This window comes from Clupea harengus, chromosome 18 (genome assembly GCF_900700415.2).
Source record: "Clupea harengus chromosome 18, Ch_v2.0.2, whole genome shotgun sequence".
In the NCBI taxonomy this organism is placed as follows: domain Eukaryota; kingdom Metazoa; phylum Chordata; class Actinopteri; order Clupeiformes; family Clupeidae; genus Clupea; species Clupea harengus.
Window position 1 is genome coordinate 381637 of NC_045169.1, and position 27031 is coordinate 408667.

The 27031-nt window shown below is 39.3% G+C and overlaps 1 protein-coding gene across 2 annotated transcripts; it reads left to right on the forward strand.

Moving 5' to 3' along the window:
• Positions 1-1292: 1292 nt before the first annotated feature.
• Positions 1293-26726, forward strand: LOC105908620 (broad substrate specificity ATP-binding cassette transporter ABCG2-like). Of its 2 annotated transcripts, none has more exons than XM_042710427.1 (16): positions 1293-1552; positions 3830-3994; positions 7617-7676; positions 7846-7960; positions 9063-9215; positions 9856-10013; positions 10648-10799; positions 14063-14155; positions 15987-16234; positions 18930-19012; positions 19235-19324; positions 21168-21292; positions 21747-21901; positions 22999-23088; positions 23289-23365; positions 24777-26726. In XM_042710427.1, the coding sequence occupies exons 2-16, from the start codon at positions 3840-3842 to the stop codon at positions 24922-24924; spliced, it is 1902 nt and encodes a 633-aa protein (XP_042566361.1). In that variant the 5' UTR covers positions 1293-1552; positions 3830-3839; the 3' UTR covers positions 24925-26726. The 2 variants fall into 2 exon arrangements, with proteins under 2 accessions (XP_042566361.1, XP_031440943.1); XM_031585083.2 differs by lacking the exon at positions 1293-1552 and adding an exon at positions 1970-2178.
• Positions 26727-27031: the final 305 nt, after the last annotated feature.

The window sequence follows — 27031 nt, forward strand, 5'->3', positions numbered from 1 at the left end:
TTGAGTGTGAATGTGAGTGTGATTGTGAGTGTGTGTGTGTGTGTGTGAGTGTGTGTGTGTGTGTGTGTGTGAGTGTGTGTGTGTGTGTGTGTGTGTGTGTGTGAATGTGAGTGCCTGAGTGTGAATGTGAGTGTGAGTGTGTGTCTGAGTGTGTGAGTGTGAGTGTGTTTGTGAGTGTGAGTGTGAGTGTGTGTGTGAGTGTGTGTGTGTGTGTGTGAGTGTGAATGTGAGTGTGTGTGTGAGTGTGTGTGAGTGGTGTGTGTGTGTGTGTGTGTGTGTGTGTGAATGTGAATGTGAATGTGAATATGGTAGAATGATGTGGGCTAGTATTGTCACATCAGCTGCATAGCAGCTCGGCAACCACCAGGGAGCAGCATCCAACAACAGCATCTCTCCATCTCACCTATTTAAAGCCATGTGTGTGTGTGTGTGTGTGTAAATTTGACTGACCAGCCATGTGACCTCTGATTTGTGCCCAGTCATGATCCAAGACTGACACAATCAGGAACACTACATACGGTTCAGTTCAGGTCACATACATAATGTGCCTCCAACTCTGACCCATTGGCAGGACTAGAGTACTTGAGAGACTGACTCAAACTTGGTGAATAGAAGCAGGGTAGTAGCCCCAATATGTCCCCAATATGTGGGCCAAATGGGTAATAGAACCAGGTAGTAGCCCCAATATGTCCCCAATATGTGGGCCAAATGTCCCAGCTGTTTACTCTATGGTTCTGGGGGCAGCCATAGACTTCAGTGGCAGAAGAAGAAGTTGTTTAATAATAATAATATGAGAGGGGAAAAACACAATGGGTGCCTATGCAGCTTCAGTGCTTGGTTGTCATTAAAACAAACATCCCAACCATTACACACATAGATAGAATAATGGAATAATAATTTACCGCTAATCTCTACTCAGGTCCAACCCCCAAAACAAAGAAGGCAAAACAACAACAGCAAGGTAGAACACACTATCTGTCCACACACAGATATGCATCACATCTACACGGAGAGGAAAGGGGAGGGGAGAGGAGAGGAGGGGAGGGGGACAAAACACATTAGGAGGGGACAATAGAGCAGCAGGGTGTGCAATCATTCAACAACTATGAGGGTGGAAGTCAAATAAAAGCCATTCAAGGGGTAAACTATTAGGGAGGAAGTCAAATAAAAAGCTATTCAAGTTGCTTTTGACTTCACAGTGATGCACAGATGGTCATTGTTTTGTAGCATTGACCTTTGTCATTCTGGCGTGACAGATGACAGATAAAGCAGTGTAAAACATTTACTAGCAAAACTCTTGCTATGTTTTTTTTATGGAAGACCAGAGAACAACTACAGTGGCATGTGTAATGGTCGCATTACAACACAGCACTGGAAGATAAACAGACAAGATATATTTGAAACATTCTGAAAATGTAATAATAAGTTGAAATACCAGGTAACAGTGATAATATTCTAGAACTCTCACAGTACTGCATGTGAAGTTGCCACGGTGATGTCAGAATGTGTTCCTAGGCCATTGATCTGTGGTACACTAGCCAACTCTGTCACAGTGAGTGTTGACCTTAAAGTTGTATGAACCTTTTTTTCTTTTGGTAAAAAGTGTGGAAAAACGATTTAGTTTATTAGCTGTTTTACATGCCACAAGGTGAGATTGCACAAGCAGGACAGAAGCGCACACACCCCTTGCACTGGACTGCGCTGTGATTCAAAGCTGTTTTATAAGCTGATGGTGGTGCTCTGATGAAAATCAGCTATTTGAAAATCTTCTGATGATTACTGTATGCTACAATTTCAGACTGTTGTCCTACAATGTGTATACTACCTGATTTACAGCTTGCATATTTCCAAAGAAATTGAAAATGCATTATTGTACGTCCATAGAGAGACCTGCCTGCTCAAACTCATGGTTTCAAAAGCCCACCCACTTACTTTTTTTAGACAGTAAAGGCCAGTTGTTGCACCATCAGAGTGTTTCCCTCCGAGCATGTAGCACCGCAGGCATGTGCACAGGACGAGTAACCATGGGGTTGCCCTGTTGCCTAGTTCTTATCTAACATGCAGTATAACTTAAATTACCTCATAAAATCTCTCAAACAGCAGAGCTAAAGTAGAGCTGGGCAAGTTTTGCAAAGGACTGTAGTCTCACTATACGTGCACACAGTCTCTTGAAAGAAGGTAAGCTAAATACATTGCTCACTTCATCTGTATATACGTAGGTACAAGCTTGAATCACCCAGAGTCTTGCTGTGAGTGATAGCCTACCTTCTCAATAACCTTTACATTGGAATGTTTTGTCATTTCTTGTGTTGAATCAGGCGTGTAACTTGCCTGGAAAATCAGTTTGAAAATGAATCAAACCATAATCAAGAAGTGTCTTGTTTGTCATATAAATGTGATATTAAAATATACTCTTTTTGTATGCACTTCTAAACTTAACAGAAATAAAATGTACACAAGTAGAAACCGGGAGATGTATTTTATTTCGATACCATTGAGAAATGATATGAGAAATAAACCATTCTATTCTATTCAAAATGTGTTTATTTACCTCTAAGATGCTTCTTACTTGAGTAATGGCACGATTACACACGCACGATGTGTACGTTTCTTTTCGGACGTGTTGGTGACATCCCAACAGCAGTCTAGCCTTCAAACTGAAACGTTACTCACACAATATCCGCGTTGAGAGGTCGTAACGTACAGGTGTGGCTCGCCCTCTAGAATGAGGGCTCATGCAGCAGGTGAACACTGATCATCGTGCGATTAGCCAGGTTAGACGTGCACAGCTTAATAGGTGATGATCATTGTTTGTAAATTGCAGTCATCATCGCTGCATACAAACTATGTTTAACACGTGTTTAAGGCTTAAATGTTGAGCAGAAAATGCAGGCTAAATACCCATTGTAAATGTGGCTCTTTGTTAACCATCTCTGATACATTCTAATATATACATACGTCTCTGATACATTCTAATCTTCTGTATCGCGCAAACAAGGAACTCATTTAAAAAATAACTGTCTCTCAAAACAAAGAACAATACTAACTACTTACTAACCGAGAGTGAGAGCCGAAGTTTGATATTTCCCGGCATGACCAAACGGTCGAGGTTAGTAAGTTGTTTATTATATGGCATTTTTAGCTCCTTTCATTTTGTAAATGAAAATAAATGGTAATTGTAAATAGAAAACATGTCGTTTTGTTCAGCTCTCAAGTCTACTGTCGTTGCCATATAATACAATTAAATATCAACCGACACAAAACAAACACAACAACAACTCTAGAACATTCCCAGACGTTGGGTCATTTACAATTAGTATAGTTTAAAGAAGGTAGCTTTTTACAGAAAAAGCTAAAGATACAGTAGATGAAACGAATTAAGAGCTAAAGTAGTTCAACACAAAAAGAAAGAAACTGCTTATATATTCTTGCTTATCTGCTGTGTTTTTAAGTTTATTTTGACACACCTATTCAATTATTAACAAAACCACGAGAGCTCTTTTAGATGTGCTGCAGATGCTCATATGCCAATACCAACCAATAAATGTTTTGGCAAGTTATCTAATCAAAGTGGGGGTTTTTTTTCTGGCGTTTTCATTTGTGATAAATAGTCATACAAAATAATTTTGTCAAGATATGATGGAGATAATATTGTTTAGTTCTATTCACGGCACATGGAAACTGTTCAGTAATTTACTGCAGTTTTTTTTTATTGATTTGTGATTCTGGTATTTCCTCATCAGAGCACAGTCATACCATCTGAGTATATTGTAATTCATATCTGTGTTATTTCTAGATGCACTGGTTGACTTGATGTTTGATGTTACAGAACAGCACAGATGTCTGTCTCTATGGCCATGGAGAATGTGACTCATCCCCCACACAACCGTAAAGGGGCCACTGTCAGCTTCCACAACATCCAGTACAGTGTTCAGGAGAAGAGAGGCCTCTGCTGCACGAAGAGCAACACTAAAAACATCCTCATTGACCTTAAGTAAGCCACAAACTTTCATCCTTTATGTACTCCTAACCTTTACCCTTCATCATGTCATGCCAAGAGGATTATGTCAGACAGCCTGATCCTGCATGTTGCACATTGGTGTATGTGCCTGTGTATAACTTGCTTACTGATGCTTTCTCTGAGTTTGAACAATATTTGCTACCAAAGGGCTGATGTACAGCAAGGTGGTAATAGAATAGACTTTATTTGTCATTGTGCATTAGATACACAACGAAATTTGTTTGTGCAACCACTAAAAAAAGTGCAGTTGTGCTGGGTGGAGGGTATGAGGGTTGTGTGATTGTAATAATACAGTAACATAGCTGTTACACCTCGAATCTCATTCTTTCTGCCACCCAAATGTAGTGAAGTCAATTCGGCCATCAGTATACAGTTGTCACTTGCTACTCATGTTATTTGTGGGTAAATGTTTTCACATATTTGTCCCTGACTTGTTTGTAGAACTTCTACTACTACAAAAGTCATTTTAATGATCCATGGTCATGTGAAGGAGAGATAAAAACACCCGTAGTCACAGGCTGCCTGAGCTGCTCATCGGCTGTGTAGTCTTGTGCTCCAGGTCGGAAATCTCATGAAGATGTAATAACATGATATTATTGATATTATTTATTCCCAAACATCCATCAGTTAGCAAACTAGCTTGAATCAGTGCCTTTTGTGCTGGTGTTTGTGTTTGTTGTCAGTAGGTCTGTAAAGCTCCTTTAACTAACGTTAATCTAACTGGTGGCTATTAACAGCAATGTCGGTGGCGCTGAATGATGCAGAAATGCCACATCCTTGGGGCAAGTTAATCAGCACAACTGAGATTTATTTGAATGGAGTAAAATAATGTGGCCCTGCTACATCCCCATCTGGCTCTAGTCTAGGAGTGTTAAGAAGAGCGACATGAAATCCACCATTGTTGTGTGTACATTTGATGTGACGGATGGCTATTATTAGTTACATGTTTGTTTAAAGTGTGTGATTACAATGTTTAAAAGATGACAGCATTGACAAAAGCCACCATCTCCATGCACATACCTGATAAAGGACTCCCACAATAGTCTCTTTTACGTAGATAGATAGATAGATAGATAGATGGATACTTTATTAATCCCGAAGGAAATTTAGGTCATCCAGTAGCTTATACACTTAACTTAACTCACAAACATACATACACAAATCACAGTAGAATCACAGTAGAAAAACAATACACATAGGGAGAACATGTTCACAGGGAGTGGGGTGTATACAGATATTATACAGATATTACAGTGTGCAAAAATTGGTTGTGTCAGTGTTGATGTTCACGAGGAAAGTAGTGCAAAGAGTGCAGAGAGAGATAGTGTTCATGTGCTTGTGTGGATAGTGCAAGGATTGAGTACTTGTGTTTGTGTGTGTGAGGATAGTGCAAAGTGATATAAATAGTACAGTCTGTGCAATGGGCTAGTATAGCCAGTAAAAGAGTAAAAAGATAAAAAGATGAACAGTGGGATGGAAAAATGAAGAGCTGCACATCTCATATCATTAATCAATATAATGCTCCATCCCATCCATATTTGCTCTGCCCAGATCAATATCTGAGTTCACTGTAGATATTGGACTAGCTTTCCATGGAACAAAGCACCTTTCATTGTCATGTTTAAAAATATACAGTAGCTGTGATGAAAGAGAAATCTCTCAATGCATGGAAGGAAGCCACACACACACACACACACACACACTCACACACACTCACTCACTCACACACACACACACACACACACACACACACACACACACACACGCACACACACACACACACACACACACACAAACACACACACACACACACACACACACAAACACACGCACACACACAAACACACACACACACACATGGATCCCCTGCTGGTCATGTCCAATTGTATGAAAGAAAGATGAAAGTCAAAAGAAAAACAATGACTGAAACAGACAACCTTGGCTTAGAAGATCATACACTCTCACACTCTTTTCCCTTTTCCCCTACACTTAAGTGTAAAGGTACACATTACATTAGCAGCAGTGGCCAACTGCTTTTCAACATAGTGTTAATATTGTGGTATGTGATAGAAAATGTGTTTGTTTTTATGTACGTGTGTGATAGAGATATAAATGTATATTCTAAATGAGATTTATCAAACCTGATGATACAGTAGATCACATCATGTCAAAATGTAATGCTGTGAAATATGTGTTTTGTTTTGGCACAGTTATGGCTCCAGAAAACATCAATGTTCTTTACATGTCTTCATGTATGATGTCTGGGGAAAATCATCTGAGAATGGATTGCATGTCAAGTGATGTCATCCTAAATGCTTTAAATGAAATAGCTGGAGAACCTGTCTAATGTAGCAGCAATGTTATTTGACAAAATGACAATACATGATGGTATATGAAACAAAATGGTCACTGCTGGCTTTCTTCTCCACGGTCACTGGCTCCCCAAACCGCTGCCACCAAAAAACTAAAGTAATTGTGTCGCCTTGCTACAGATCCACAGCAGTGACAAAACAAGTAGGGGTGAAAAAATGACGATTTTGTTTTAACCAATGATACCCAAAAGCCCAGGCAAAACAATATTCAAACAGTAAATGAAAATGAAAGATCATAAACCCAGAAGGGGAAGAGGAAAGAACCTCAAGCTAAACAAACAACAAAAGCGTTGTGTGCGGACTAATAACAACAGAACCACAATAAACAGAAACACTCTCAGCCCACCCTCAGTGGCGGTCCCAACGCACGTAACATGCACCAAACAAAGAGCCCCCCTGTGATCCCACCACGGGGGGTTGAAACAGCCCAGCCGGACGACATCCAGTCATATGGCTCCACCCTCCACCCCGCGGTAGATGGGGAACTGGCCCCTGTGCACGTCCGGTGCAAACAGAAATAGAAAAAAAGAAAATGTATGGACATGACATAACGAGGGAAGAACAGAGAACATATGGTCACGCAGAGTTCTTGTTCACCTGAATGAAACTGTTTATTAAACCCAAAACAAAAGCAAATCTAAAGAAAAACGATTAAATATTAAGATCACGTCACATTGTCAAAGGACAACAATTTCAACATCAGAGAAGAGGTGGGACTGTGGTGGTGGTGGGTGACTGAGGACTGGCTTTAAAGGACCAGAAAGTGACTATTGTTGTAATGACAGGACTGGCTTTAAAGGATCAGAGGGTGACTGTGGTTGGAATGACAGGACTGGCTTTAAAGGATCAGAGGGTGACTCACTGTGGTTGTAATGACAGGACTGGCTTTAAAGGGCCAGTGGGTGAGTGTGGTTGACTGAGGACTGGCTTTAAAGGGCCAGTGGGTGAGTGTGGACTGGCTTTAAAGGGCCAGTGGGTGAGTGTGGTTGTAATGACAGGACTGACTTTAAAGGGCCAGTGGGTGAGTGTGGACTGGCTTTAAAGGACGAGAGGGTGAGTGTGGTTGGTCCTTAGGGATCAGCTCTGCAGTAGGTGGACCATCATGACCTGCCTGAACCAGTACCACAGTGCCTTTGTTTGAATATCTTCATGTAGTATATCAATACATTAGTATCCAGGTATATTAGACATGTTTAACTAGGTCTATTTGTCTTCCTCTCCAGTGGGATTATGAGGCCTGGCCTCAATGCCATTTTAGGAGCTACGGGCAGTGGAAAGTCCTCGTAAGTCGAACACTTTCACGTACCGGATTCTGATCATTTGAATATTTTGTAATGTTTTCTGTGGACTAATGGTATGGTCTGCTGTGTAATGCTGGTTTGCTGAGTTCTTAATATTGTGTTGTTGTCTGTTCTTGCACAACATTGTTGTGGGTGCCGCTGTGTTGTTTAGCTTCTTGGATGTGCTCGCGGCTAGGAAAGACCCAGCGGGTCTATCGGGGGAGGTGCTCATTGACGGGGCCCCACAACCACCCAACTTCAAATGCCTCTCTGGATATGTGGTTCAGGTATACATCTGGGTTACATTTACATTTACATTTAGCAGACGCTTTTATCCAAAGCGACTTACAAGGATGTATACACATTTTTACATTTACACTGATGGCACACTGCACATCAGGAGCAATTAGGGGTTCAGTGTCTTGCTCAAGGACGCTTCGACAGGGAATTGAACTAACAACCTTCTGATTACTAAACGTCTTCTCTACCTCCTGTACCACTGTCGTTACATTCAGTCTGCATGTTTAAATGGATATGTGGTTCAGGTATACATCTGGGTTAGATCCAGTCTGCATGTTTAAATGGATATGTGGTTCAGGTATACATCTGGGTTAGATCCAGTCTGCATGTTTAAATGGATATGTGGTGTGTGTGTGTGTGTGTGTGTGTGTGTGTGTGTGTGTGTGTGTGTGTGTGTGTGTGTGTGTGTGTGTGTGTGTGTGTGTGTGTGTGTGTGTGATGTATCCTCCTCCTCCTCCTCCTGGGTTAGATCCAGTCTGCATGTTTAAATTGGCCTTGCAAGTGTGACTAAGATCTGTTTATTATGAAAATGTCAACGGCTAAAGTCAATCCTAATTCGGCCCGCTTTTGTATCTGGCTCTGGAATTGAAGGCAAATCTGATTTGGGCAAGGAGACCTTCATTCAGACTCTCACGTCACTGAAGCTCAACATTCATTATTTTTCTTTCTAAAAAACAAGCATGGCGATGACAGTGACTGTCTCACAGTGGTGACATCTTACAGCTTTTAACAGATGTGGGCCAAAGCCTCCAAACTCCTTGAACTTCCTCTACGTGTTATCAATATCATGTTGGCAGAGATCACACCTCTGCCTTATACTTTGTTTGGTATCATCTGAGGGGACTTTCAAAAGTCTTTTGCACACCAAAGTCAGTTTAGAACATGTGATATGTTCGGAGTGTATTAGAAACAAGAGATATTGAAAAATGTATCTTAACAACCCAAAAATATATATTTGGATAATAAATCAAAATGTTGCATATAGGCGTATGGTGTGGGCATACTCCATAGACTCAGTCACATGCATACCAATATTTCAAAGAGACCTTGGCCGTGTGTTGATGTTTCACGTGTGTTTTGTGCCTTGAGGATGATGTTGTCATGGGAACACTGACAGTACGAGAGAACTTCCGTTTCTCTGCGGAGCTTCGGTTACCTACAAGTATCACCGGGCAGGAGAAAAAAGAGCGGGTGGAGAGACTCATCGGGGAACTAGGCTTAGAAAAGGTGGCCGACTCACGGGTAAGACCTTAACTGTTATTTGTTTATATCGATCTGCTTCATGGGACTGAACCCCTTTGCCAGCTGTTTGACTTAATGAGTTCACAAAGAAATAGTGTTGACACAACAACAACAACAACAACATAGAGATGAGACCCTGAAATAGTGTTGACACACACAACAACAACATGAGATGAGACCCTGAAATAGTGTTGACACACACAACAACAACAACAACATACAGATGAGACCCTGAAATAGTGTTGACACACACAACAACAACAACAACATAGAAATGAGACCCTGAAATAGTGTTGACACACACAACAACAACATGAGATGAGACCCTAAAATAGTGTTGACACACACAACAACAACAACAACAACATAGAGATGAGACCCTGAAATAGTGTTGACACACACAACAACAACATAGAGATGAGACCCTAAAATAGTGTTGACACAACAACAACAACATAGAGATGAGACCCTGAAATAGTGTTGACACAACAACAACAACAACAACATAGAGATGAGACCCTGAAATAGTGTTGACACACACAACAACAACATCAACAACATGAGATGAGACCCTGAAAGAGTGTTGACACACACAACCACAACATGAGATGAGACCCTGTTATGTGCTCTTTGTGTTCAGGTGGGAACTCAGCTGATTCGAGGGATCTCGGGTGGTGAACGGAAGCGCACCAATATCGGCATGGAGCTCCTAATTGACCCGAGTGTTCTCTTCCTGGACGAACCCACCACAGGCCTCGATGCAAGCACTGCAAATTCAGTACTGGCATTACTTAAAAGGTATATGCAAAAAAAACTCCCTTGGACACACCCTTCTCTCACAAAATGCAGACAAACAAACCAAACACTGACACAATGTAGGAACTAACTACACAGTGAGTCTTGTACAGTACTACATACAGAACTTTAAAAAACATCATATTACAAAGACACTCCCAAGGATGTACTGCACATATACGTAATTATATATACAAAGACACTCACATACATGCTTACACATCTGACCTACAAACAGGTGCGACACACACCCTGGGTATGAACAGAGACCCATATACTATACAGCTATTTAAATACTACACAGACATAGATCATCACTGTCAAAGGACATACAGTACCAGTCAAAAGTTTGGACACACCTTCTCATTTTTTGAGAAGATTTTTCTTTTGATTTTTTATTTTCTACATGGTAGATACAACTTTTTTTTGTTTAGTACATCATTCCATATGTGTTCTTTTGTAGTTTAAATGTCTTCAGTATAAATCTACAATGTAGAAAATAATAAAAGTAAAGAAAACACTACTCAAAAAAATGAAAGGTGTGTCCAAACTTTTGACTGGTACTGTACACTGTCATCACTTGCCCTGAGGCCAATCTTGGATCTAACCCCATCTTCACCTCTCTCCGACCCATCAGGATGGCCTGTAGTGGTAGAACCATCATTCTGTCCATCCACCAGCCCCGTTTCTCCATCTTCAGCAAATTTGACCACCTCACTCTGTTGGTAGGGGGTCGCCAGGTTTACCATGGCAACGCCAGCAATGCACTGCAGTACTTCAGCGACATTGGTAAACAATCATACTCGCATTCAAGAAAACAAACACCGTATAACCATGTTTTTTTTTGACAGAAATCAATACTTTTATTCACCAAGGTGGCGTTACATAGATTCACATGTAAGGTCGAGATATTACTAATAGTAGTATGGCTATTACGGCTGAAGGATTTTAAATGGCTGATCCACCCATAAATCATAATTAATTAGTTTTGCATGCATAAGTCATTATTCAAATTATGGAAATTCAAAGCCCTATTTCAGTGATCATTTTATTGATCTAATAATCATACAACAAGACACCTTTGTTTTAGCATACCTAATAGGTTAACTGTCTATATCCTATGAACCATGAACGCAGGTCAGAATTTAAATGTTTTGCACTTTCACTTTTTTTCTTATTTAGTTACTCATTGGCATTTTTACCCAATTCTATGAGAAAACAATAATAATAATAATAATAATAATAATACTCAGTTAGTATTACCACTTTGCATTCATTTTGTTATTGTTCAAATTCAAAAATTCTTTCTAAAGTTGCTTTGGAGTTTGTATAAATTAAACCATATTACACATTAGTGGCGAACTGAACATGTATTGCAGTGCTACATGATGTGTAAGCTTGCAATCTTACTGCCAACTCTGTGTGACTGGCTTTCAAATTGCCTTCAGGTTGGTCCAGGTGTTCAAATTCATCAAAATAAACATACGAGGTGCGATCCAAAAGTTCTGTGGCTGTGCCTATAAAATGCTAAAATGTTACCTGATTTAAATTTGGCCAACATTTTCTTCAAGGTAGTCACCCAAATGTCAGTTCAAATAGTTTTTTGCAAATGTTTTCTCTTATCCCCTCAGACCCCACAGGTGACCAGTTTATGTCCTATAGCCGGTAGCCTAGTTTCACTCACACATGACATGACCTACTCTTATGTTAATCCACATGAGAACTGGTGATACAGATCATTGGCACGTACATTCCACTGTGCTCTACTTTGGCGCATTTTACTTTCCAGCAGTGTCGATAGATGGTGTTTTTTCTCGTCAGCGCGACTTTCATTGAGAGGTACCGTTTTTGCTTTTTATAGGCGGTCCCGGAACCTTTTGATCACATCTCGTGTTCCATTACATTTATTTAGTTATTAAATTGAATATGTAGCCTACCACATGTTAGGCATGTTTGGACATTTTACATTTTACATTTTACATTTACTAGTCTGAAATAAAGTCTCCAGAATGTACGGTGATATATATCGATCTTAATAAAAATACCATTGGACTATCATTTTACAGGCTTAAAATCACATAGGCTACCCTGTTTAACAATATAAGAGTCAGTTCGAGGGGATGTGTTAGGGCATTTTCAAATAGTTATATCTTTCAACAAATGTATTTGTTTGGAACAACAGAAGAAATACTACAAGTTATTCCTTGTAAAACTGTCCAGAATCCACAGCGATATTAACATCTTACTTTGTAATCTCGTCTGACGCATCCAGTTTAAAGGGATTGCTCGACAATGCTATTGGTCAGCTTTATCCAAACTTTTCATTAATCAACTTCGACCTGCCACTGCCCACTTAGTGTGCTCTCGTTTCCTCCAGCCGGTATCGAAGTTGACATACTGATTTGGTGAAAAGATGAAGAAGAACATGACGTGAGGTTTGAAACAGTTCGACAAGTTGACACACTGGCGATTTGTCCCTAAACTAGGGGCACAATCTCAAAGCTGAAATAGCTACATTGTGTGATAACACACTCAACATCCTGTTTACCTTTAGTGAAGGTCACCCAAAACTCAGCCCTTCCAAAGTAAAACTACGGCACGCCACATGAAGTTCAAGCTTAAGGGTGTAAGGTGTCATGGTGACACAACCCAAGTGCAGATGGTGCTGGGTACACTTAGAGAACAGGACCTCCAGGGTTCACTCTAACAACATTCTAGCGAAGTAGTCAGTTACATGTCTGTAGTTTGTAACTATCTGTGCAATATACCTTAACTTAATGTGGAAGAGCTATCTGTAATTATACCTGATAAGAAAGATGTAAAGAAAATAAAACAACCGAAATAGTTTCTGACTATAAAAATACAACAAATCATCTAGTCACCAGCCATTTGATGAGGTGACTGGAAGGCAGATGCCCCTGTAGCGCCACCTGCTGTTTTGATGAGGTGAATGGAAGGCAGATGCTCCTGTAGCGCCACCTGCTGTTTTGATGAGGTGAATGGAAGGCAGATGCCCCTGTAGCGCCACCTGCTGTTTTGGTGCCTCTCCATTGGCCACTCACAAAAGCGTTCACATTTGCATATTGTGGAGGCGGAGAAACAGTGTGAATAATCACCTGATCCACAAATGACATGTGAAAAACATCATATCAAAATGTGTTCCACTTGTAAAACCGATCATTTATTTCTATTCTTTGTTTACATTTGTGGAACCTGTCCCTTATTTGTTAGTGAGTTGCATTTTTATTTCAGAGGCGTGTTCTGTTTTTGTAGTATGCTGTGCTGTGCTGTGCTGTTCTAAATCACATTCTGTTTGTTTGCTAATCACGGGGTATTTATAAATCTTTTTGTCACTAAATTGATCCCATATTGAAATGGCTAGTTAGTGGCTGTGGTTCACAAGCCACCAGAGGACTTTTACTTCAATCCATCATAGGTTTGGAGAGGGGTATGTCTGGGGTGCCTGACTGCAGGTTATGATTTATGAATGTGATTGTGTTTTCGGCAGGTTATGAATGTGATTGTGTTTTCTACAGGTTATGAATGTGATTGTGTTTACATGTTTACATGCAGTTACGATTTATGAATGTGATTGTGTTTACATGTTTACATGCAGGTTATGAATGTGATTGTGTTTACATGTTTACATGCAGTTACGATTTATGAATGTGATTGTGTTTACATGTTTACATGCAGGTTATGAATGTGATTGTGTTTACATGTTTACATGCAGTTACGATTTATGAATGTGATTGTGTTTACATGTTTACATGCAGGTTATGAATGTGATTGTCTGCAGGTTATGAATGTGATTGTGTTTACATGTTTTCTGCAGTTTATGAATGTGATTGTCTGCAGGGAATGAATGTGATTGTGTTTTCTGCAGGTTATGAATGTGATTGTCTGCAGGGAAGGAATGTGATTGTGTTTTCTGCAGGTTATGAATGTGATTGTGTTTACATGTTTACATGCAGGTTATGATTGTGTTTACCGCAGGTTATGAATGTGATTGTGTTTACCGCAGGTTATGAATGTGATTGTGTTTTCTGCAGGTTATGAATGTGAGCCACACAATAATCCTGCAGATTTTTTCCTTGACGTCATCAATGGAGATGCCACCAATCAGAGCACTGCAAAAGCCCCAGGTGAGGTGTGTCCATAACGCCCAGTATGGGTGTCTGTATTTTGTATATATGTTGTATGTATGTTGTATGTTGTATGTATGTATGTTGTATGTATGTTGTATGTATGTATGTTGTCTGTATGTTGTATGTATGTTGTATGTATGTATGTTGTATGTATGTTGTCTGTATGTTGTATGTATGTATGTTGTATGTATGTATGTTGTATGTATGTATGTTGTCTGTATGTTGTATGTATGTATGTATGTTGTATGTATGTTGTATGTATGTTGTATGTATGTTGTATGTATGTATGTTGTATGTATGTTGTATGTATGTATGTTGTATGTATGTATGTATGTATGTTGTATGTTGTATGTATGTTGTATGTCTGTTGTATGTATGTATGTTGTATGTATGTTGTATGTATGTTGTATGTATGTTGTATGTATGTTGTGTGTTGTATGTATGTTGTATGTTGTCTGTATGTTGTATGTTGTATGTTGTCTGTATGTTGTATGTATGTTGTATGTTGTATGTCTGTTGTATATATGTATGTTGTATGTATGTTGTATGTTGTATGTTGTATGTATGTCTGTTGTATCTCTGTTGTATGTATGTATGTTGTATGTATGTTGTATGTATGTTGTATGTTGTATGTATGTTGTATGTTGTATGTATGTTGTATGTATGTTGTATGTTGTCTGTATGTTGTCTGTATGTTGTATGTATGTTGTATGTTGTATGTATGTATGTTGTATGTATGTTGTATGTATGTTCTGTTCTGTATATTTAACCATAGTTAAAGTGTACCACCTCACTAAATATTCTAACATAAATGTATAGTAAAGCACACCGTAACGTAAAGCACACTGTCTACACGGACAACACAGAATGGGTGACTGATGCTCAATGTGTTTTTGCTCCAGATACACTTTGCTCCAGATACACATACTGTCAAAGGCACAGTAATGGGTGCTTGCTTTTCTCAGTTATGCAAATCTGTTCCATGGCTTGTTGGACCAATATTCAACCTCCAACACTTTTTTAGATTAAATTGTATGATGGGACAGGTTTATTTATGATTCTTATTCTTATTATAAATTCATTAATGGCGGCAATAATTTAAAGTTCGGTTTGGACTACTCATTACCAGAGATAAACTTTCTTAAAGGACAGTTTTGTAAGTCACTTAACCACAACCATGCATTTTTGTTAACTGTATGTCTAAAATGATATGACAAAGTATGTGTGTGTGTGTGTGTGTGTTTCCATTTTTTCCCAGAGCAACATTGCCCAAAAAAACTCAATAATTAATGAAACATACAATAAAAAACAGTAATTTGGTTGTGAGTGTATAGATTAATGTAGCTAAAATGTAGCCTGGCTATGCCTGCCTATCCCCTCGGCTCACTGTGATTATAATGTGGACACGGGTGATGAAGGGCAGCAGCAGCAGAATCAGCATTTGTATAGTTTCATATTAAACCAGGTAGGCGTGCTCAACGTTGCAGATGGGATTTTTGAACTGGGGGGGACGCTAACATCGCCTAATCAGCTGTGCAGAGTTATTAACTGATGATTGTCGCCTTACGTAGGGAGAGTGGTGGGGACGGATCGGGGTCACTATGAATCTGGGGGAGACATGTCCCCCCCGCCAGTGGGAAATTATACAGGCACCGGCCAGTGGGAAAGTGTACAGGCACCGCCAGTGGGAACGTATACAGGCACCGGCCAGTGGGAAATTATACAGGAACCGCCAGTGGCCAGTTGAGGCAATATATGAATATAGCAATATTGTGAGTGCGTAGTTTATTAATATGTGTCCTCTATATATGGGTGTTTTGTGTCTCAGAGATAACTCCAGATGGACAAAACTCATCGCTGCAGTCAGTAGAGCACCACCTGGTGGAGGAATACAAGAAGAGCGCAGACTTCCGTCGGACACAACAGGAGCTGCAGAGCATCAATCAGGGCAAAGCCACTGGACACTCCTCCAAACGCACCGTCACTTACAACACCCCCTTCTGCCACCAGTTCAAATGGGTTCTCCGCAGAACCTTCAAGAACCTCATGCTCAACCCTCAGACATCCTTCGCTCAGGTAAGTTATTTTATGTGTATGATTATGTTTATGTATTGAGCAGATGCCTTTAACTAAAGCGTTTTCCCAAAAAAATACAATAACGCATTTACATTATTTTAAAATGGGGCATATCACAAATAGATAAGAATAAAATATGAGTTTCGAAGAGGTGGGTCTATTTTTGAAGGCTTTCTCCAGAAAGAATTGGTTGGTCAGAAATGAGAAAATACAGAGAGGAGACACATGTTGATCATTATAGGACCCAAGTGGTTGAGAAGGGGAATAGTCTCAGTGATATCATTAAAATAGGTAGGTGTCTCCAATCACTCTTCTGTTAAAACAAGAGTAACGGATTAGTATTTTTGGAAGTATCGATTTAAAAAAAGAATCCCTATGAGAGATTGAATGTGGTTTTGGAAGATCATCAAAATGAACACGCATGATAGTTAACTAACTGCTTGAGAGACCCCACATTCGATTCTGTTCAGTGTAATGCATGTGTAAGTAATCTCCGATTAGACTTTAGTCCCATTATAACTCACACATAATAACTATAAGATATGTTTGTTGCTGCTATCCCTCTGCTAACAGCGAGTCACTTAGCTAATCCATCGCCAATACCAGAAGCAGAAGCTAACTATAGTTAGCTGTACTGATTGGAGATCACAAGTGTTTTCACAACAACCACACAGTTAACTTAAAGGTTTTTTTAACTATCTTTTTAGGTCCAACTTTTACTAATCAGTCCAGTATTGAGTTTGAACGCTATAACCGGCAACTGCAAAATGGCTATACAATGTTATCATATGGGGCAAGCATCTGTGTCAAAGTAAACTGCTTGTTCTTTGCCCCTGACAGGCTCACAATATTATTGTAAGTGTCTGATAATGTGGAAAGGATTCCTCTAGAGCAGGGGTTTTCAACCAGGGGTCCGTGGCCCCCTGGTGGTCCGCGACGGCATTGCAGGGGGTCCGCGACATGAGCCTATGTTGATCAGTTCACCATTGACTTTTTTTATTTTTATAAATATACCTGGGCCCGTCGACATATTTATGTCTGAATAGCCAAGTCGCATTGCCCAAAATACTGATGTAGACCCATATTCAGCGAAGAAATTACACTGACAAGTATTATAGGCAGAATATGTGTGCGGGGGGAGGGGGCGTGGCGGCGGTTACAAACATGAAAAAGAAGGGTACGGGACTGTAAAATGTTTTGGCAATCACTGGCACATCAGTGGGCCGCGGATTACTTTCTGGTCAGAATGGTGGTCCATGGGACAAAACCAGTTGAAAACCCCTGCTCTAGAGATTGACCTGTGTGTCAATAACTCAACATCTCAATAACCGTAAAGAAAGTGTAGAACAGGGCTGATTCTACAGTTTCTGTGATTTAAGTTTCTGTTTCTATAGAAAATGACTGTAGAAGTATGTGAGTAAAGAGTTGGCTGTAACCATGGATACCACTTTAGAGACCTATTTTGATCATTTAGTGTCCCTAGTAAAACAAACACAAATAGGGCTCCATGTTAAAAAACCTCTATCTCTTGTTTACACTTGTTTACTGATCTCTTGTTTACACTTGTTTACTGATCTCTTGTTTACACTTGTTTACTGATCTCTTGTTTACACATAGGATACTGATCTCTTGTTTACACTTGTTTACTGATCTCTTGTTTACACATAGGATACTGATCTCTTGTTTACACTTGTTTACTGATCTCTTGTTTACACATAGGATACTGATTTCTTGTTTACACTTGTTTACTGATCTCTTGTTTACACTTGTTTACTGATCTCTTGTTTACACTTGTTTACTGATCTCTTGTTTACACATAGGATACTGATCTCTTGTTTACACTTGTTTACTGATCTCTTGTTTACACTTGTTTACTGATCTCTTGTTTACACATAGGATACTGATCTCTTGTTTACACTTGTTTACTGATCTCTTGTTTACACATAGGATACTGATCTCTTGTTTACACTTGTTTACTGATCTCTTGTTTACACTTGTTTACTGATCTCTTGTTTACACTTGTTTACTGATCTCTTGTTTACACATAGGATACTGATCTCTTGTTTACACTTGTTTACTGATCTCTTGTTTACACTTGTTTACTGATCTCTTGTTTACACTTGTTTACTGATCTCTTGTTTACACATAGGATAGGGGCGCTCTTATGTTAGTACTCACTTGGAATTGGCACATTCTCTCCACCTATTTTCTTTTTGTGAGCGTATGGGAAGGTCATAGTTCACTTTGAAGGGCCAATAGGTGATACTGTTTGTGCATACTGTTTTACTGTATGTGATACTGTTTGTGCATACTGTTTTACTGTATGTGACACTGTTTGTGCATACTGTTTTATTGTATGTGACACTCTTTGTGCATACTGTTTTATTGTATGTGACACTCTTTATGCATACTGTTTTACTGTATTGTGCAATATTTAGGCTGGAAGGAGGATGCAAAGTGTCACACATTGGGATTTACTCAACTCAATGAGAGACTTTTGCTATTCCAGTTCTTAGAAAGGAACCAAACTCTAGTCCATTGTATAGTGAGTAGCAATGCCTTCTGGCTTGGAGAAAGAAGGATCATTTATAAAAAATCATGTCTTGTGTGGTTGAAGTGTGAACTGGCCTTTAGAAATCTGGTTTTGGTTTGGATTTGGAGTGCTTTGACAAAGTTTTTTTTGCTTTCATCTCAGATCGGAGTAACTGTATTCTTGGCATTAATTGTGGGAGCTATTTTCTTCGGTGTTAAAGAGGATCAAAGTGGAATTCAGAACAGGTGAGTGTTTTTCTGTCTTTTCATGTCTCGTTCATCCTTTTATTTTTTTTAAATCTCTGAACAGTTCATTTTGTAATTGGCTACTGGATATCTGAGATCCTTTGAGCACTTTGAGCTGCATTCTTTTGCATGAAAGGTGCTATATAAATAAAGTTTTATTATTATTATTATTATTATTATCCTCCTCTAACATATTGCTTCTCTACGCATGTGATGTTTCAGAATGGGGGCTCTTTTCTTCATTACAATCAATCAGTGTTTCTCCGCACTGTCCTCCGCTGAACTCTTCATCACAGAGCGTAAACTCTTCATGTAAGTCTGGAAATGAATATCACTGCTTTGTGTTCACAAGATCATTGGTTAAGTGTAGATTTTTAGAATAGGTTAGGTCACAAGGTTATAGAAACTGACAGGTGGATCTTTAGTGATCTCACAATCTGTGACTTATTGTTAAAAGTACACCTGTCCTGATAAATGAAATTTGTGTTCTGGCATACTTTTGTCTTACATGTCTTAATAGCATAAATGGTGTCAATAAAAAAGTTGAACACAAAAAGAAAAAGTACCCCTGTCCTCACCACATGACTCACGGGTAGTTATGAGACACAGGACCCTGTCACCGCCCTTATTTAGGTGGCTACACGTGAGTCAGGGGAACGGTGGCTTTTGATCTGGCTGTCACTAGCGTTGAAAAGAAGCCACCAGACTTCTAAATGACCTCACTGGGTTCTGCCAAGCCGACACAAACCCCATGTTAGCTCAGATTAGCTCCTACTGTGTTGAGTTGTGTGACACAAACCCCATGTTAGCTCAGATTAGCTCCTACTGTTTTGAGTTGTGTGACACAAACCCCATGTTAGCTCAGATTAGCTCCTACTGTTTTGAGTTGCAAGCGGAGGAGGGCTCTTGCTATCTGTATTAGCCCCAGACAAAGTAGCTGGTTCACCCAACTGCCACAGCCCTGGGTCATGCTTCCCAGAGCCTTCTTAACATCAGTCGTAAGATATACCTTACTTTTTCAGGGGGATTCCCAGAGCCTTCTTAACATCAGTCGTAAGATATAACTTACTTTTTCAGGGGGATTCCCAGAGCCTTCTTAACATCAGTCGTAAGATATACCTTACTTTTTCAAGGGGATTCCCAGAGCCTTCTTAACATCGGTCGTAAGATATACCTTACTTTTTCAAGGGGATTCGCAGACCAGCCTTTCCTTTGTTTATAAATGGGGCGACAGTGGTACAGTGGTAGAGAAGTCGTTTAGTAATCAGAAGGTTGCTAGTTCGATTCCCTGTCGAAGCGTCCTTGAGCAAGACACTGAACCCCTAATTGCTCCTGATGTGCAGTGTGCCATCAGTGTAAAATGTATACATTGTAAGTCGCACATATGTAAGTCGCTTTGGATAAAAGCGTCTGCTAAATGACTAAATGTATGCAATAGTATGTTGCATATATGTTTATACCAGATGTGACCCAGTTGTATATTACTGCTCACGAGTGGCACTGATTGCATATTTGTATGAGTTGGATATTTGATTTGTGCCACATTCATACTGTATTGGGAAATACATTTCATATAAATTGGATATCTGCTCATGTGACTAGTGTAACCATGTTTTGTGAATAGAATGTTAAGATAAATATGATTCAAATGTCCATTTCTACAATGACGTGCTAATGGTATGGACAACTGCTACCACAACATTTCAGCTGCTTCCCTTCATGTTCAGACAGAGACGGCAGCAAAAAAATCCTTTGCTTTAAACATTTTTTCAATTAAATTCAATTTTATTTATTTAGCGCCATAACAATACAATTGTTTCTAGGCGCTTTACAGAGCCCAGAGCCTGAAACCCCGTTAGTGCAAGCACAATGGCAACACGGGCAAGAAAAAACTCCCTGTTAGTCAGGAAGGAACCTTAAGCAGAACCACGGCACATAAGGGGGAACCCATCTGCTTGAGGTCGGCCGGGTGGAGATAATTGCCTGATTATTTGAATTTAATGCATCATGAAATAGCTCTAAAGAAATAGATGTGTATGTTGGAATTTCATTTGTGTGATGTCATGTCTTGATGTCTTTGCAGACACTCGTGTGTGTGTGTGTGTGTGTGTGTGGAATTTCATTTGTGTGATGTCATGTCTTGATGTCTTTGCAGACACGAGTACATCAGCGGCTACTACCGTGTGTCCGTCTACTTCTTCAGCAAGATCTTGTCTGACATCATCACACTGCGCACATTTCCAGCCATCACATTCAGCCTTGTGGCCTACTTCATGATAGGTAACAAACCCACCCACGTCCAGTGTGTATCCATGGCAAAGTGTCATGCAAGGGTCTAGTGATACTCCATGTGACCTCACTGTGAGTAGTGTAGTGTACTCGTGTGTGTGTGTGTGTGTGTGTGTACTCGTGTGTGTGTGTGTGTGTGTGTGTGTGTGTGTAGTGTAGTGTACTCGTGTCTCACTGTGTGTGTGTGTGTGTGTGTGTACTCGTGTGTGTGTGTGTGTGTGTGTGTAGTGTAGTGTACTCGTGTCTCACTGTGAGTAGTGTACTCGTGTCTCACTGTGAGTAGTGTACTCGTGTGTGTGTGTGTGTGTGTAGTGTAGTGTACTCGTGTGTGTGTGTGTGTGTGTGTAGTGTAGTGTAGTGTACTCGTGTGTGTGTGTGTGTCTCACTGTGAGTAGTGTAGTGTACTCGTGTCTCACTGTGTGTTTGTGTTGTGCTTCTATCCTAGGCTTCAAAGGCACTCCTGAAGCCTTCTTCGTGTTCATGCTGACGGTTGCATTGGTGGCATACACAGCGACTGCAATGACAATGGCTATCTCTGCGGACCAGACTGTTGTTGCTATTGCCAACATCTTCATGACCATCAGCTTCGTCTTCATGATGGTACATCAAACACACACATACATGAACATGTGTACATCTGATCAAGGCAGGGCATAGAGTATCTGCAGTGCCGTAAAAAGCTAGACTTCAATGGGCATAGCCTCTAGAGAAATCTAAATGGACGCCTTCACAACAGTAGACAAACTCCATCAGGGTTCCAAACATCTTGGAAGCGGTAAGCACGATTACCAGCCCATGTATGGTAAGATTAGATGTAATCACAACACAAATATTAGATGTAATCAGAACACAAAGCTACGTCAGAACTTCTCACAAGATTAGATGTAATCGTAACACAAAGCTACATCAGAACTTCTCATACGATTAGATGTAATCAGAACACAAAGCTACGTCAGAACTTCTCACAAGACTAGATGTAATCAGAAGTTCAGAGTTTCACCAAACACGCAGGCAGGCTTGAATAGTATTGCAATGGTCTAGTGGAGAAATAACCAGGGCCTACACAATTCCTTGTGCAAGATAGGGTCTGAGATAGGAGATAGGGTCTGATAGGGTCTGATAGGGTCTGTGATAGGGGATAGGGTCTGATAGGGTCTGATAGGAGATAGGGTCTGATAGGGTCTGATAGGGTCTGATAGGAGATAGGGTCTGATAGGGTCTGATAGGGTCTGGGATAGGGTCTGATAGGGTCTGGGATAGGGTCTGAGATAGATAGGGTCTGATAGGGTCTGAGATAGGAGATAGGGTCTGATAGGGTCTGATAGGGTCTGAGATAGATAGGGTCTGATAGGGTCTGGTAGGGTCTGAGATAGATAGGGTCTGATAGGGTCTGATAGGGTCTGATAGGGTCTGAGATAGATAGGGTCTGATAGGGTCTGATAGGGTCTGATAGGGTCTGAGATAGGGTCTGAGATAGGGTCTGATCTTCCAAATATTATAGAGGGTGAACTGTCAAGACCTCAACGAAGATTATGAATACTTCTGGTGTTATAATAAATTCAACCTGAAATGTCATGAAACAAATGAAATACAAACGCCTGATAGATTATATTAATTTCTGTACTTTTTTCTGTACTCATGATTTTTCTGGATGTATGTTGTCCTGTGTTGTCCTGTGTTGCTGCCTTTGTGAGTAGATCTTCTCAGGACTGCTGGTTAACCTACCCAGTATTGTGGAGTGGCTGGCCTGGCTCCAGTATCTTAGCATTCCTCGCTATGCCCTGAGTGTAAGAGTGCTTCATTCATTAATTACTTTAGTGAATAACAGCAATTTAGACTTTATACCGTATGTAGTGATTGCATACTGCATGTAATGTATATAATGTACCATTGTAATGGGCATATATGAGCTTCTATAATGTGAGAACACATATTCATATGTAAACATGATCTGTCATTTTTGTATTTTGCTTTTGTTTTCCATTAGGCTCTTCAAATTAATGAGTTTACAGGATTGAAATTTTGTGACCCAGCACTCAATATCACCTTGCCACCAGGATTTGCGTGAGTGTTACCTTAATTGTGTTTACATTTATGTACACTACTATTTCATTTACATACATCACATCACTTAGTTATTATTCACCATTTATATAATGGAACATTCTGGACGCATTAACAGGAAACTGAAAGTCTGTCTGAAAGTCCTTAAAATACCTTAAAAAAATCCTGAATTACCTCTTAATTTTGCATTAGGTAGCTAATGACATTCTAAATGTAAACATTTAGGTGAAAAAGTTCATTTTAAAACCTCAATTAGCATGTGAGTAGTTGAGCTCAATACCTATGCTCAATTGTTGAGAGAAAGAACCTGAAAAGGGCAAATGTTAAAGGTTACTTCACTTAAAAATATTCTTAAGCATACTTTTTTTCATTGAAATGACTGAAGGGACATAGAGATTCCTAAGAAACTGAGTGTAGACCCATTTGTCTTGAACCTTTTATAACTGTCTTAACTGTTTCATACAGTATGTAAGGGTTAATATATATTATACGCTGTGCGTCAGGGTCCTGTCTGTCCTGTCAGGATTTCTTTTCTGATACTGACCGGCGGACTATACGTATATTATCCCGCCCACATTATTATATGGCTACTTGCCAAAACGATAAAAGACATTCGTCCAAAATATCTCTTTTAAGTGATTTTGTTGCTGTTTCGTGGCTACCACTTAGAATATAAATAGAATAGAAGATTCCGTTACGAAAAGTGAACAGACAACTTCCGGAATGATATGAAAGATATATGAAAGAGAGCACACAACCTGTTGCCAATGGTAGGGTCATTGATTTGACATTGCATCATCACATCCCAACATCACATGGCTACACTAACCCTGAAGGGGGAAGTGATGTCCCAGGATGGTTGGAATGCACAGCCAATCAGCTGGACCCTCTCTAGCACACTGGAGCAAACAACACTTGGGACAAACTGAAAATATAAAGAACATAAACAAACAACACTTGGGACAAACTGAAAATATAAAGAACATAAACAAACAACACTTGGGACAAACTGAAAATATAAAGAACAGAAACAAGACTAGAAACTGATGTAGAGAGGTGGCAGCAAACACTTCAACACTGCTGCTCTTCTCACATGTGGCAGAGTGGAACAGAAGATTGTTTTGGATTCATTTTATATCATTTAGTATATAAAGTATAATAAAGTGTTTTTTTTACGGTAATATGAAACTTTTGCTGGATAGAAATTGTGAGTTTGTCATTTCTGTTTCTGACTGCTCCTAGCTCCTGTCAGCTTTGATTGACAAATTGCTACAAATCTGAAATAATCCACGAACCACTCATGATAACTCATGTTAAGACAAGTATTCAATATTACCTATTATTTAGTTTGTTGTTGATGAAGTTTTATGTTTTCTAATGAATTAACTGCTTGATCTTTTTTATGTGACAGGTGTACTGGGGAGGATTTTCTCAAAAATCAAGGCCTTGATTTTTCAACTTGGGGACTTTGGCAGAATCATGTTGCCCTCACAGTAATGACTATAATATTCCTGGTTATTGCCTATCTGAAACTTCGTTTTATCAAGAAATTTACATAAAAGAGAACAACAGACTCACTTTTATCTGTACCCACAGACCCACAAACATTTCTACAATGCCAAATATATGTGCACTACATCCTTGGGCAAAAAAAAAAATTCAAAAAAATATGTCAAAACACTGGATATAATGCCATGGAATATATTTTAATTCCCGTAACATGTGACAGAACCTTCTGGAGATGCTTTTACACATTCATTACTGCCCATATCATGTGATGTTTGGATTGGATTAAAGGGAAACTTTAGGATGTTTCAACCGAGGCCCTATTTTTCGATCTCTTTGGGTCTAAATTTTAACTAAGGACACTTAACGATCGAAATCTGTCCAGTATTGAGTTCGAATGCTATTACCGGCAACCACAGAACTGCTACACAATGTAATCCCATGGGGCAAGCATAGTGCGTGTTTTCCCCACTGACATGCTCATAATGTTATTATAAGTGTTTGACAACATGGAAAGGATCCGTACAGAGATACACCTTTGTCTGTTTACCTCAAGAACTGTAAAGAACCTTTCTGTAGTTTAAGTAGTTCAGTTTCAACTTCTGTTCCTGTATAATGACTGTATCAGTTCAAACGGCCGCCATTCTAACTAAATACTGGACTGATTTCGACTGTTTTTGTCCCTAGTAAAAATTTGGACCCAAAAAGATGGGAAAATAGGACCCAGGTTAAAAAATTCCAAAAGTTTCCCTTTAAAAACCAAAACTGTCATTATGTCCTAACAGTAGTCAATCTGTCAGTCAATCAATGACACAGACAATCTGTAAAAAAAATCAGGTTACAGTAATGCACTTTGAACGAGTAAAACTTCCATGTCCCTCCCCCTCCATCTCTGGTGCCCTCCAGCCCTCCAGCTACAGACTGTGACTGAAACCCTTTTACCATCTTAAGTTTGTTGAAAATCAAATCAAACATCAAACAATTCAGATGCTCACTGAAGAAATTGAGCTTGACCCAGGGAGAGCATGTGTGCACACTACTCCTCCAGACAGACACTCCTCCTGATTGGGATTGCTTGTTTTGATTTGGTTGTGGTGGAAGTTTGCAAATGGCATTATGAACACTAGGTGGAGCCAGAGGAGCCTGATTCTTTCTCAGATGATCTGTTTCATGTACTACTGTCAGGTCCTAATCATAATGACAGTTAGAGCAAATATTACAAAAAGTTATTTTTGTAAGGATTCCCTACTGCAGTTTTCATCATAACTATGGCAGCTGATGCTGCTATTGTCTTTCAGTATAATCTTGATTTGTATAGGTTTGTAATGCAATTCTGGATAGCCACTTAAGGAATATTTGTATTTAATTTTTTATTTGCACATCTTAATAAACCTCACATTACATACTTTTATTTATGAAGTGTCAAAATAAGAAACCAATTAATGACACTTTTTTGAGTTTATGATGTCTGTTTTACATTTTGCATCATGTTTGTGTATATTAACTTTCTTCAGAAGGTAACTATTTGCCTATATGATCCTATTCCTTTCAGAGGGTTTGTGATTATGTGTTGAGGCCAAAGAAAAGCCATTTTGATGTGAAAGTCAGTCTTCTGTAGCCCTACCTCAAACAGCAATTTGTACCCACAAAAGATTATTTTTTTTATTATGAAATTGATTGATAGTCAATCAAATTTGATTTGCTTTATAATTCATTAAGAAATACTTTCTGTTGGATTATTAAATAATTAATGTGTTATTGGATTATTAAATTGATTATTAAGTTAATGTTTAGTAAATGTGACATACTGTATATGATTTTTATATGACTTCAATTAAACACAACTTTCTCCTAAGCAAATCGTTTTTGTTTATTATTTATTTTACACTGTAATTACGCTTAATTTGGTTGTTTGGAAACAATTCATAATCATTCCGACTTTGTGTGAGCTTCAAATGAAAAAAGTGAATATGGCTATATTCAGACTGTATTTTTTGTTTAGATGGGACCAAATCTGATACTAATTTGAACTGACAGCAATCTTGAAAAGGCTGAAATGTAAAAACAACATAAAACAAATCGGTATGTGTTCACTTGTTGCATGGAATACAAATACCGTACTCTATGTGGAATAAACATAGTAAGCAAATTGTCTATCTA